The 13,883-nt window shown below is 39.1% G+C and overlaps 2 protein-coding genes across 3 annotated transcripts in view; one reads left to right on the top strand and one right to left on the bottom strand.

Annotated features, from left to right (window-relative positions):
• Positions 1 to 5,814, bottom strand: part of LOC136430643 (helicase POLQ-like) — a 71,042-nt gene extending 65,228 nt beyond the window's left edge. The window contains exons 1-7 of the mRNA XM_066421420.1: positions 5,404 to 5,814; positions 4,770 to 4,900; positions 3,910 to 3,968; positions 3,615 to 3,764; positions 3,017 to 3,299; positions 2,668 to 2,793; positions 182 to 261 (exon numbers count right to left, since the gene is read on the bottom strand). Coding sequence (XP_066277517.1) covers positions 182 to 261; positions 2,668 to 2,793; positions 3,017 to 3,299; positions 3,615 to 3,764; positions 3,910 to 3,968; positions 4,770 to 4,900; positions 5,404 to 5,565 — 991 coding nt within the window. The 5' untranslated portion in view covers positions 5,566 to 5,814. The remainder of the gene's footprint in view (positions 1 to 181; positions 262 to 2,667; positions 2,794 to 3,016; positions 3,300 to 3,614; positions 3,765 to 3,909; positions 3,969 to 4,769; positions 4,901 to 5,403) is intronic.
• A 399-nt stretch (positions 5,815 to 6,213) lies between these two features.
• LOC136430648 (serine/threonine-protein kinase 32A-like) overlaps positions 6,214 to 13,883 on the top strand; it is a 46,958-nt gene continuing 39,288 nt past the window's right edge. Inside the window, exons 1-3 of one of the 2 annotated variants that reach the window (XM_066421428.1) lie at positions 6,214 to 6,334; positions 9,221 to 9,392; positions 9,598 to 9,801. In XM_066421428.1, the coding sequence (XP_066277525.1) occupies positions 9,750 to 9,801 (52 nt within the window). In that variant the 5' untranslated portion in view covers positions 6,214 to 6,334; positions 9,221 to 9,392; positions 9,598 to 9,749. Of the gene's footprint in view, positions 6,335 to 8,458; positions 8,481 to 9,220; positions 9,802 to 13,883 lie in introns of those variants that run through there. The other variant, XM_066421427.1, reaches the window with a different exon arrangement.

Here is a 13,883-nt window from a genome sequence, read left to right on the forward strand (position 1 = left end):
TGCACAGTTTAGATATACAGGAGTGTATTATACTGAGGGACGTTGGGTTGGAGCCTGTTTGGATGTATCTTTCCTGGGTGGCATTATCATGTACCCATGTGGAATTATGTTAGTTATGTTACTTAGCTACTACTGATAAACTATATTATGACATGTACTTCAAAGTCACAAACACTAATACCTTTCTTCACTGAGCTGAGAAACTGCCTCATCTGCATACGTTTGCCCTTGTCTCTCCAGTCTTTCAGCAGTTGCTGGTCCCTGTAACACAGAAGTCTTACTTTAATGCACAGCATTTACAGTGGAACTAATAACTTGCCACAATCATAACACCTTGTCAATGAACAAGATCTACAAAAAAGCCAAGGCACAGCACACGTAGTGATAGATAGAGCTTACCTTTGCTAATTGGCATGCAGGAGTATGTACATGTTTGTAACATAGCGATACCTTCAAGTTGTCACTCTTATGACAGTTTCTGTAACACCATTTCACCCCTATCCAACTGACTGATGAGTTACAGAGAAAATACTACAACGTTAAACATTACTAATCCCATCCTAGGAATGTTGTTTGATTTTGGTGCACTGTGGGAAGGCTGGGGGCTATACTTGCAGTTAAGGCATTGCAGTAGTGCTTGGACAAGAATGGGTAAGGAGGAAAACAAATCCCTTTTCATTTCCCTACATCATAACAATAGATGCTCCAGTGCTCAGAATAACCACTGTATTATCATATGATGAAGTCACACCCAAGTTTTGCTGTACTTTTCTTTCACTTTCATACCCTATAAAAACATCTGAATTACAAACATATACCTTTCCCACTGCTGCTACAACTCATCAGGGCATGACAAGAAATATCTGATATTTTTTTTAAGTGACTGTAGCCATACAGCAAATCATACAAATGTAGTAACTATGTTGGCTAATAATTGAGAGTCAAAGATGTCAAAGAAGCTCTTTTTATTGAATCAAACCTTTTCACACACAACACTGAACATGTATACATTCAACAATGTACAGTGCTATACCAACTCTGCCACCCTGTGCGAAAGAAATTACACAGCATACACCCTGGGCAGAAGCATTTGAAAACTTGATCAATAATGCAACACCGAGAGTCGCGTGCTCTGCGTTAGTTTTCCTACACAGGGAGGCAGTGGTCGGCATGTATCGTGTGTGTGGAGGAAAGATCCAACAAAGCACCATCTCTCTCAGTGTTAGATTATTCATCAATTTTCAAACATCTCTGCCCTGCTTAAATCACAATGATATCAGACACTGTAGATTCTGAACTACATAAAATGGCTTCCACTTTCACATCAACACTGATATAGTTCTGTAAAAGCATATTCTTTTGTACGAGGGTGGTCTCAAATGAATAATACTTGATGGCAGTTAAGCAATTTTACTTGCTTTTCCACAAAGCTCTTGATTAGGAAAGTTACACTTTTACCTAATGTCTTGGTTTTCAAATATTCTACTTTCAAAAACTTTAGTACGAAAGTTAATCCCTGATGGCAATGCAGCATTTGAAACTGTTTTGCAGCAAAGGCAAACTACAGGTATCATATACCAGCTGGCAATATCTCTCTATCTTTTCTGTAAAATACATGATTTTTGTTCTTCATAATGTTGACCTTACACTGTCTTCTAGTATTAGTAACAAAGCAATTTCACCAATCATACTATATCACACTCTTATATTGTAAAAAAATAACTATCATTTGATTCACTCAGTCAAAAAATTTGAATATACATGTAAATGTATCTCATATGGCACTCAACTATAGCAGCAAACAGCAGTTTTGAGGTCACCTTTTGGATCATCAACTGCATTTCACTCAGATCAAAACTCTGGCTACTTAGTATTGAACTCAAACTCAGCTTTCCCTACTACACAGGCTGTCAAGACTGTCAGCCCCAATGTGGAAGAACCTGTAAACTTAACCAGAGTAAACTCACTATGGCTTCTGAATCTCATTGGCAAATGTCTAGCAACCCCTGTCACAAGGTTCACTCCCTTGAACTCCCACCAACCAGCTCTACTTGCTAGTTTACCCACCCATTGTTTTATAATGAACCTTCAACTTTGAAGAGAAATTATATGCAGCCATCAGCTGTCAATGTAAATCTCTGAGAAACAAGCCTGACAATATTCTTAACACCATGTTCATCCTGTGCATAGTGCATTTGATGAGATAAACGTGCCATCAGACTTTGCAAATACTGTGAACTTTTCCCACATCTGAGGAAAGGTATCGACACTGGGCAAAGTCATGATGTCATGTGCTGTTTTAAATCCCATCATTTTGGCCATACCAGTTTAATTGTTTGGTTCTCAGACATGCAAAGATTATTGAAGGGAAGCGACAAAAAGCAAAAGAAATGTGAATAATTTTCAAACCCTATTTTGTAGCCTCTTAAATTGATCACACATAAGCTTTGTTTGTAGCCTCTTAAATTGATCACACATAAGCTTTGTTTGTGTTACAGTAACAAATACCAATATGGTGCATAAGAACACCTCTAGCATGATAAAGGTTAATGAAGAATTCATCTTTATTTTCAAAATCAGAGGCTGGGCTTATGAGAACCATAAGATAAACTGGTACAGCCATGTCATTGGCTTAATCAAAATGGCTTCAGCAGTGACTTCACCCACTTCCTCCTCTGTTCAATGAGGGCCTGCTTCTCCTTCAGTTCACGTAGAGCTGCTAGGCGGCGCTCTTCCGCACGCTTGGCATCCAGCAAGTCAATCATTAGTGGTGAGGTTGACCGCTTCTTTTGCCTGATTTTCAAATCAAGGAATAAGTTTAAGAGGATGTACCATTAAAAATGGAAGTGATTAATCTACTGCACTGTGTAGAATTGATAAAATTCCGTGTTTCTGAAGCTAATTGTCAGCTGAAATAATTTTGCTGAAGGACATCTCCTATTCATGGAGAGAAATATGGCAGCAATGTGCATAGCAAGTACATTATAGCAGACTTTCTCCTTGTCTAGAGCCCTACCTTCCCTTCTTGGCCTCTCCCAACAACCCAGCCCTCCTGAATTTATCGTACTGCTGTTGTCTCAGCTCGCTGTAGCTGGCGGGCTTGTGGAGTGCCGCTGGCATCGGAGTCGGACCCATCTGCATGTGTCTGGCAAGTCCAGCCTTGGACACGGAGGACTCCCTACTGGGAAGAACTTTGTCAGAATCTAGATCTCGTAGCTCAGGTTCGGAGGACTGGTTGCCATCTTCTGACTGAATGCTGCTGTCACTGTCATTCAGCGTTAGCTGTTCGATGAGAACCCCTGTGGAAATAGGAAAATATATGCACCATTTGTTTGAAGTCATTTGAATCTGATTTCTTTGTGACTAGTATTAGCAATATTTGATGTATCAGTATTATAAAGTAATGGTATTAGCATTATCAGTAAGTCTTATTACATCCTCAAGCCAGTGACAATAATGAGACACTTAAGAAAGTATCAATAAATCTTGATATCATATATTACAGTATGGTAGATATTATGTATGGTCTACTCTATAATAATCACATTATTATTCAAAGCAATGATGCACATATTTTTCACTTGAAAAAAAAAAGAGTTTAAAAATAGTTTTACCTTTGGCCATGGCATCTTCCCTCTTCCTTGCCTCCATGGCCTCCCGTAGGTGTTGTAGTATCGCCAGTGTGCCCTGTTCCATCACGTCTGGAGGGGGCACGTGCAGGGGGTTGTCTCGAAGGTTCAGGCCCTTCAATGTCATAACTTGGCCTGATTGTATAAATGGACCAAAGCAATCTATTAGCAAATCTTAGCACATCTTAGCAACTTATCAATATCTCGAAAAATGCTAGAAAATCTTGTATCAACAAAGGGTTGAAACACAATATTGAATTCTGTATAAACAATACCTTACCGAGTTCTAAAGGCAATGATGTCAATTCATTCCCCTCTAGTAGCAGAGTTCTGAGGCACCTGGAATGAAAAAAGGACTAAGTACATTTATATTGTTGATCATAATAAACACTACTACTGTAGTGAAACTGTGACTCTTCAGTCTGTGTTGGCAGCTGCAGCTCAACTTTGATTCAGAATCATTGTATACATGTACATGTAACTGATTCCGGTATTTGCTGCAGATAAATGAAATTTTTCCCTTTACAATTCAAGCTTCAGCCTGCTTTTTCTAAGGACTAGAACACCATCGCAAATCATACAGGTAACAGGTGCTTCCAGCCGAAGTTCCAGGTGACGACCACAACAGGTAGACATTGAAGGAAACCACCTGTCAACCAAAAATAGTCATGCATACCACCTCACTAGGGGGCTGTTTCAACCAGCCATGCTTGACCTCCGAGTGTCGTTGCTTCAGTTACCGTTGTTTTGGGACCACTGAGAGGAATTTGTTGACTCAAATAAAGCTTTGTGCAACAGAATTACACATACATGAGTAACTAGCCTGGCAAACAAATACTGCATGCAAACACTAGAGATGCCTTTTGGCCTGGCTTAGACTTTGAGATTGAGTCTGTTGCATGGTTGTCACCGGAGTAGCCAAACATTGTTGTTGGGACCTATAGCGAATGACAGTAATGTGCTTGGCCTGGGCAAACTTTTTATACCACAACACGAGCTAGTCCCTCTTCCTCCGACCGCAAAAATTAGCTACTGCAATATTCAATGGATTCACAGTACATTGTCTTACCAAATGATGAGAATGGATGAGAACGGATGAAAAGAAAAATCACATCGCAACATGGGTTAGTATTCACATACCTATGGCTTCCCACAGTAGATGGGAGATGTTTGAGTCTATTTCTTCTCAAGTCCAGCCACTTCAGGTTGGGTAAGTAAGTGAAGAAGTAGTCAGGTATCTCAGAGAGGTAGTTTCCTTCCAAGTAAATGTACTGCAAAAGAAGAATGGTAATGTCTTGAATTGTTACTGAGTTATAAGCTATCATCTACTAAATCTTCATACTTTTAAATAATACAGTTGATACTGCCGTTTTTTGCAGACATATCAAAAAAAATGTTATGCTAAGAAGTTCAAGAACTAATTTCCAAGCAGATGTTGAGAGGGTAAATCGAAACGTTTTCTGCAGCTGGCTGCATTTTTTTTTTTTGTGACTGGCAAAAACCCGCCCTAACATCTGCTTGGAGATCAGGTAGTGCCACTTTAATAGCGATATGTATATCAGTGAAAGGAGTCGTTTTACATTCCAATAAGTACTCCTCCACGCTTGAATGGCGATCAAAGCTCCCGCCTTGTTCTTACCGCAAGATCGGCGGCACACAAAGGCAACCATGTCGGGGCGTAAACAACAACGCGGCAGGTACTCTACTCAGGTCCAAACAAAACAAACTACACCTGCAACTAATTATAATCGTAACCTAACATAAGTCAGTCTACCTCTAGGTCTTGCAGACGGAAGAGTTCATCAGGTATGCTTGTCAGCTGCCTTCTTGTGAGATCCAGGGTGTCTGCACCTAACGCTTGAGCGGAAGAAATCAGATTTTTCACCATATCCGAGCCCCTCCTGCCACTACTGGCACGTTCGCGATCGCCCGCCATTTCTCCAACCGGTTCAAACTGTCAGAAGAGCCGGCCTGCTGAAACCGCACAACAGTCAAAATCGCGACCAAAGTGTTTGGGCTACCGTGGCACATCTTCTGAGTCCTTTTGAGTCCCCATCGCCTTCTGCGGAACGCAAACAGGGTAGATATTGCACGAAAACTTTGAAGAGTACACAGAGTGATTGGCAGGACTATTCAAAATGGCGGTGGGTCGATTACATCGTTACTATGGAAATGAACTTTAACCTAATCATTAGTATATATATTTTTGTCATTTTAGCACCAAATGGCTGGTTTTACTTATTCTAAATAATTTTCATATTATCTTCTTATGTTATGATATATCTAAATAAGCTGGAAATGTAATATCCCTCCCGGGGTCAATCATGAATGGACCAATCAGATTGCTTTGGTGTATATCATTCTATATTAGGGGTCCACATTTTCTTTCTTTATTTTTACAATATTGCAATTAAGATCAATTTAAATAAATCACATGTTTCGTTTATGAAAATAAGTTATTGATGATTTTGTATCAGTAAAACATGTTCAGTATTAAAGTAAGAATTACATTGTTTCCACGATATAGTTAAAGCTACCTCTAAGTGAATGGCGTGTTCTACGCAAACTTACAAATACAGTACTACCGCGGGGGCGCACAGCCGCAGATGTGGAAGAGGTGTGTCTGGGGTTGGGTGCATATGAACTTGATCCGAACATGAAAATCTGATTTTTGTGTCAGCTGCGCAACCAATGCTTTTGGAAAGGTAAGAGTTCATGTTTTGGACTGTTTCAACAGTACGCAACGCCTTTTGTTTGGGCTCAGTTAAATATTATCATGGTTGCAAATACAAAATAGGTCCTTTGGGACGATTTGCTAAAGCATGCATGCAGCTGATTAGTTTCAGGCGATTGTTTTTCTTCTCAGTATCGATCGTTTTTGCTACCCATTCTCTCTCTCTCTCTCTCGATTCTTAAAAGGGACCCTCCTCAAACATGACAGTTTCAACCCCTACTCTGCTCTGTTCTGCTCTGCTTGATCTGTGAAGAAAATTGGACTTTATGTTTCAAACTTCGATGACAAAATATTTTTGTCTCGAAGGCACTTGTTGATGTAACGTAACTGACTCAAATATACTGCAACGTTACATTGTTCGGTTCTTGTAATGTTTTAGACAAATTTACTTTGGTGTTGTCATCTTTCAGGGGATTTGAATTTATACATGCACGAGGAAAACTATAACATTGATATGAACAATGGAGGTTGTAGTGTTGTTGCCCGATATAAATATGAATTCATATTAAAGTTATGTGCCTTTGTTTAAGAATTTGCTTCCCTTGTAAATCGTCCTCTACCACCGGGCACCCCCACCCCACATCCTTGCCCTGTCTGTAGTACAAAGAAACATGTCTGTTTACATTGTACCTTATACGGTAATAGTAATACAGTGATATGACTTTTCCTGCCCACCAAATATTAAATTATCTGATTGAAATTAGTATCACAGACTGAAGTAACATTGCTCTTGTTTTCTGTGTGATCACATTGCTCATTTGATTGGTAAGCCTCTAGATCATCAAGGGTCAATCACTTATCAGTTGTTATTTTGTGCGCTACTATCTGCCCAACATTCAGGTATATATGGTAACAATTTTTCCAGGCCACCCCATGGGGTTACAAGGATCTTAGTAATTGAATTCCTTGTTAACCCTGTTACGTTAACCTTATTACCCGGTTCTGAATTTCCAGTTTTTAGGTTAACCACATGAATATTGCAAGATTACAACGGTCACTTTCTTCAGAATTTAGAGATACATCCCAGCCAAATCTATGAAACAACAATACATTTTTACAGCCTGAAAGTAGGCTGAAAAAGATTTGTCTCCTACTACATTATGATTATGATATAAGTGGTACCCACATACAATAATTTGTAAGCTCGAGGCTGGATGGAAATGAAAGCGTAGCCGCGTCCTTTTCCAATAAATATGGCTTCTGAAGATTAGCTTCCATATACCAGACTTCAGGCAGCGTTTTGATGTATTCATTTTCTGATGACGTTGCTATTTTGTGCTTGCCACAGTGTTCAGATAGCAGCCATTTACTCCAGTGTTTGCCAACAGCAAACACAGTGTGTATACGAGTGCTTCATCCATAACATTTGAATAAATGCCATGTACTGACGGGCATAACTTGATACACATTCCCTTCCCTGCTGATCATGAAAACCCCATGCATTGACAACAGGTTTTGAATATGGCCTCCTAAGGATCTGTGTTGGTGAATGATGTTATGGGCAAACATGTACTTCTATCCCACCCAAGACCTAAGCTCAGATACAACTACAAGTATCAGGCCGCATATATAGATTACCACAGAAGATTTGTCGAAGAAAATAATGTGAAAAGATGTCACAAAAAGGGAAATGATTTGTTCTTTCTGAGTTTTATCTCATGAATGGCTCATAACTTGTTTGTATTTGCAGGTTGTAGTGATTTCCACAGTGCTGCGGTCAGGCGTGGGCGGCAGAAGGGGGCCTCTTGCAGACTGTGGCAAATTGCAGTAACTGTTGTAAATGCCATGAATATAATTTCATCCATTAGCTTTTGGGGATTTTTTTTGTGTGCATATATTTAAAGAACAATTAAGTGTACTTGCAATAGAAAGCAAAACATCTCCAGAAAAACTGTTTATTGGATTGACAGCCATAAAAGGTGCATATTTTCCCAAATGGCACAGCCTAATTGTTGTATGCTGCTATGCATAAGATGTTCCCGATTTTCTCAACCCTGGTCACATGTCTGCTTCCTGATGATGACTGGTGCATATCCAATATGATAAGTGGCCTTCCTTGATTACATCTGGTCCCAAGACAACAATTTGATGCCCTGATTGGAATGAGCAGCTGAATGGTATACATTCTTCATCTTTTTCAAAAAGTCCCGGTTGAACCTCTGCCAATTTATCTACATCTTAGCAAATATGAAACTATCAGGTTAAGTTCTGTTGACCATCAACCAAAGCTGAGTTTCCATTAAGGAGAAGTAACATGAATACAAAATGAAGGCACACGACATTGTATGATGTGCTATTGTAACAATATAATTACGAGTAAAAATTATGATATAGTATTCAGACTGTTCCTATTTTGTTCCAGGTCCTCTGGTGACTAACTGATTGTGTATTTCTAAATGTGTTTCACTTTTAGTACATGAAATCCCAGTTGTTAAAACCAGGGATACACATTGTACAGGCAACTACTAGTATGTGTGTATCAAAAGATAACAACTTAAAGGAGTTTATTTCATCATCATCATCATCATCATCATTCGTCCCGAGTTTATTTAGACAGTATTATTTTTCAGTTGATTATAGTCAACTGTTCCATAGAAATTCAAGGGATTAATGCTTATCAAGGTTCAAGTTCAAGGTTTTATTGTAGATGTGGCATCACTCTATCATTATTAAACTTTGGGATTCCATGTAAAATTGGAACTAACCCCAGCTAACATAAAGCAATCTCAGACTAGCGTCAGAAATCCTACCTAAATCATTCTTCCAAGTGATCCAATGTCCATTATTTATTATATTGGTCTCAGTGTTGTCTGAACTGTAACTGACTCCCATTATCTATCTCTCGCCTCTCCCATAGGAACTGCAAGGTCAGCACGTGTTCCGCCCATTTAGGGCGGCGTAATAACATCAGTGGTGTAAGATGAGTGAGCACCGCCAAGTCATTTCCTTAGTCGGAGGTGCTGAGCTCTACGGGGGAAAGAAACCTACGCAAGCGGGAAATGAGCCGAGATTCTTTGTGATGAAGGCAAGTGATGGCGAGTTCCCGCAGCAGCTTCCACTGATGAAATCCTAAAATGGCATCTTTGTAATGTGAAGATCTCAATTTACCTTTTGGAAGAGCCTGTTGGGATTGTTTACTGCATTTGTGAAGTGCAACCTTTTGAGTGAAGGCTAATAGTAATACACCAAAGAAATGCCACGGTGACTCGACTGTGATCTATTGAGTACAGGTAGGACTGAAGGACTGCGTAAAGCAAAGCTGTCAAGGCTGCTTACGTACGGATCCAAAGGAAAACCTCTCAGGAATACGGGTGTAGTCTACGTACAGTCAGTGGAGGAGGGTTGCTACATCGAGGGACTGCAACAGGCAGGACTACAGGAACATAATGGGTCTCAGTCACTCTGCCAAGAAGAACCCCTGTGATCTCAATGGAGATGGTGAGGAATATTGATGTTTGTCTTTCATTCATGAGTTTTAGTCCTTTTAATGATATGCGCCAGGTAGATGAAAAGAAAGCATCATGTGAGCAGTACTAGTGTTTGTTCTTCGTATAATAATTTCAATGAAATCAAACCCTAAATTCTGGCTGATTTTAAACTTTATATTTTTGCTTTAGTTTGTGATTGAATTGTTTCTTCCTATGAATGAAATGTTGATTTCAGAATGTCAGAAAATGCTTGAAATATCCTGGTACATGAATAGATGATACATGACTATTCTATTTACTAGCCATATGTGTGTTTGTTTGAAAGGTCAGATTGAGGGCTGTCTGCAGTGTATTATTAGATGTTGTAATAACATATTTATATGTGCTACATGGATCCTAATAGTGTGAATATGTATCTATGTCAATTGTTAACTGTAGCGACTAAGAAGATGTCTTTCTTCAACCGTTGCTGCCAAAATATGAGCATGTGGGCGTTGAGTCATATCCTGAACAATGCAATTATTATATTCTTTTTTATTCTTAAACTCAGAAAATAATGAAGCAGCATATACATGTATTATGCAAGAACCCAGTGATTAAATTGGCCTTAGTGGTGAATAAATAGTATGATGACATATTGACCGATGACAAAATTGGGCTGTCTAATAGTAATACGAAAAAGATTGAAATTACATGTAGGCCAAACCATGCCTGTAGGTGATTGTCATGGGTTTGCTCAGAGACAAAGCAAAAATCTAGGGCTTGCAACATACCTTTCTTTGCTAAAAACAATACAGTGGATTCAAAGGGTACGTAGAGATATATGTATTTGAAGCATAACCAACATTCCTTCTTAGGGATTGACAAAAGTCCAGTCTGCTTTACCAGGCTCCACAGAGTTTCATCTCAGCCTAAGTAGTTTATTTTGAAGGCCTTGAAGTTTAGGATTTCTCCTTTTGCCTTTAGGATAGCATTAGAAGTTGAGGAGCGCTTCAAAGCACTCATTGATGGTTGAATGGAAAAATGAATCACTGTTATCTGGTCTGAGCCACTGGCTGTAAAAGATAAAAAAGCAACGCTTGTGTCTAGTGAAGATAAAGTGTTTATCATGTGAGAAGGGCTATATCTAGCGCATCCCAGCTCATGTTTTCACGGGAAATAGGCTACTACGCACTTTGCGCGCGGCCCGACGTATCTTGCATGTGACCCGACTTACAAAATCATTACGAAAAAACGACACCAATTACATCAACAATACTCCGTCTACTTATTGGAAAATATCTTCGCCATCTCTGTATTCAGTTTCCTTTTCATAGACCGTACCAATCACATGTTAGAGCGTTACAAAGCTGTGCGTTGAATCGCCGTCCGCCACCATCGCGGCCCAAAAAATGGCGGGAAAACAACTTCGACAGACGGCAGCGATGTTTACGTTGTTTTCATTGGTCGGTTTTCCTCTCAACAAACACTTAAAGACCCATTTTTTGTGTTTTATGAAGTTATATTTCTTATGTGTATGATAGTTGTGTATCTGCTTGGCACAGGTCGTATGTTTAGGTGCCGGGCCGTCTAGCTACGCAGGGACCCTTTACTCAGCGTTGCCATAATTATTGTCAAAATACTATTCTCGACAAAACAAGAAATGAATATGTACACATATGTTTTGAATGCAAATAACAATTATGTGCATGAACTTGGTTTATTTACCTTCCTGATGAGCATAGTCAGTGGACACAAACACGGCGTACTTATGCATAATAAGATCACTAAAAAATCTGTCACATGTTAGGGCGCGTCATGCATGTAAGTTTAGGGCAACCCCCGTTATTGGTGGTTCTTAGCACATATGAGAAAATTCATAGCTTTGTCCTTCTATGCCGTTGTATTTTCCAGCAGAAAGATATCAATCATTCATATCTCTGTTTATCCTCCCTGTCCACGTATGACAGCTAAGTAGCATTTATACAACCAGGGGGATTAGTAGGATTAGCTGTGTGTGAGTATTGGAAACATGATTGGTCACTGTCAGAGAAGTGAAGTTGCTACAAGCCTCAGCCTCAGGGGTTTACAGATAAAGGTTCTTATCTCCTACATACTTGGTTGTTCAAGTTTATTATGATCCTTATCCAAGAAATAGCTGTAATTTTATGCAGTACTCGTATCATTTTAACTATATGTACAGGTATGACAAACATGTATGTCTCCCTTAACATACCTGTATATACTTGGAACAATAAGAATACTGGTATCTCATTTCACTTGGGAGTATTCTATTTCAATTTTACCTTAGAGTGCAATGGCCAAGTAAGTACTAGTAAAGTGTTCACCTTCCGTTTGGTAGGCTGTGAATTTGATCCCCGGGCCTATAGTCATACAGGCCTAGTCAGTCCTTAAAAAACAATTTTAGTACATACTGCTTTCTCTGCTTATCACTCAGCATTTTGGAAATAGTATGGTACTTGTAATGAACACACACCACTTCCACTGGACTTAGGTCCCCTGTTGTGCAGTAATTGCACACAGTTGTGTTGTATGGCCCAAGGGATGGAAATGGAGATTGGTGGCGCCCTATATACATGTATATATATATATGCACCATCTGGCGCGGGAAGGACTTTAACTTGGAATTTTGGGGATATTAATGGTCTCTCTACATGCATATTTACAGACTAGACACGTGTGGGGTAACATGCCTTTATCAAAATACACAACTTGTAGTCTTGAATGAAATTAAAGGTATTCTCTAGTTTCTATTTTCAAAGGTTCTAAATTCTAAATTATACTTTCCCCCCCTCCTAAGAGTGTGAAATGGTATGGCCCTTGGTACAGTGTTGAGAATGAGGTATGAAGAAGAAGTTTTGCATATAATGATTTTATTGATTCTGACACATCTGGCCTGATTGCTAGCTGTACCATGACCCTGGTGCTGAATGGCCATCCCACAGTTCCAGCTCATAAAATAAGGGCATGGCTACCATCATATTACCTGTAGGGTCATGGATTCCCCTTTATCTCCTGCTTGCCACCTCTTACCTGTTGTTATATTATAGAAATATCAATTTAGATGCTAAATATTGGGTCATTGCTGCAACATATTGTAGCTAGATTCCATGGGTGTTCAAGATTTGCATCGCTAGTTAAGTTTGGTGGCCTGTCTGTTTTAACTCTACAAGTACAATATGTTTTAACTTTACAACTTGTTATTGCTGCAAATTTTGTCTCATGTATTTCAAAGACATGTTTAACAGGATGCTATGTTTCGTTACTGAATATTATGGGATGGATTTATTCCTACTATTCTTCCCTTTGTTATGGTCTATCCTCTTATGCTTTAACAGTCAGGCATTTAATGGCATTCTTCATCCTACAATACTTTTTTTCAATTAAAAAAGCCAGTTCACAAGCAGAGCTATCATATAGCAGTCTGTCTTTAAGCTTTCTGGGGCACATAAGTGTTCTTCATGTTTGTCCAGGCTGTTACACTAAAATCTAACAATACAACTTACTTTTTTTGTATAGCCAATCATGGCCTTGTAGCCAGTCTTAATGTAAATACTGACAGAATGAGATGATTTATTACAGTTAACAGGATTTGTGCTAAATGCAAGTGTGCACATCCCCTGTGCAGTCTTTTGCATATTTATGGTAGCTTACACAGAGTGACGATATGTACCGAGTGTTTAACGTGCGACTGAATGCAATGTCACTAATTTGAACCCACGCTCATCTAGATGAGGACATTATGTACCCATTTGCAGTCAACTCACATTTTCAGGGAATGTCATTTAAATCCAGTTTGTTTTCCAGAATGACTTTGTTTATATTGAGATCAAATCTGGTGTATCAAACTCACATTCAATCAGGTTTAAGCAGTATGCATCACCTTCACCCAATGCTAGCAATGAATGTATAATATATACATTTGTACAAGAATCCTTGAGTTGGATGGTCTAATTTGTTGTAACACCACCTCTCCTCTTGAGGCTGCCACTGCTGAGTGACCTTCCCACCAAAGATTTGACAAATTGCTCAACAAATGTCACAAATAATTTTTTTAATGTTCAGTGTGTGTTCTGTTGTTTTTAAATCATT

The sequence above is a fragment of the Branchiostoma lanceolatum genome, chromosome 3, assembly GCF_035083965.1.
Source record: "Branchiostoma lanceolatum isolate klBraLanc5 chromosome 3, klBraLanc5.hap2, whole genome shotgun sequence".
NCBI lineage: Eukaryota > Metazoa > Chordata > Leptocardii > Amphioxiformes > Branchiostomatidae > Branchiostoma > Branchiostoma lanceolatum.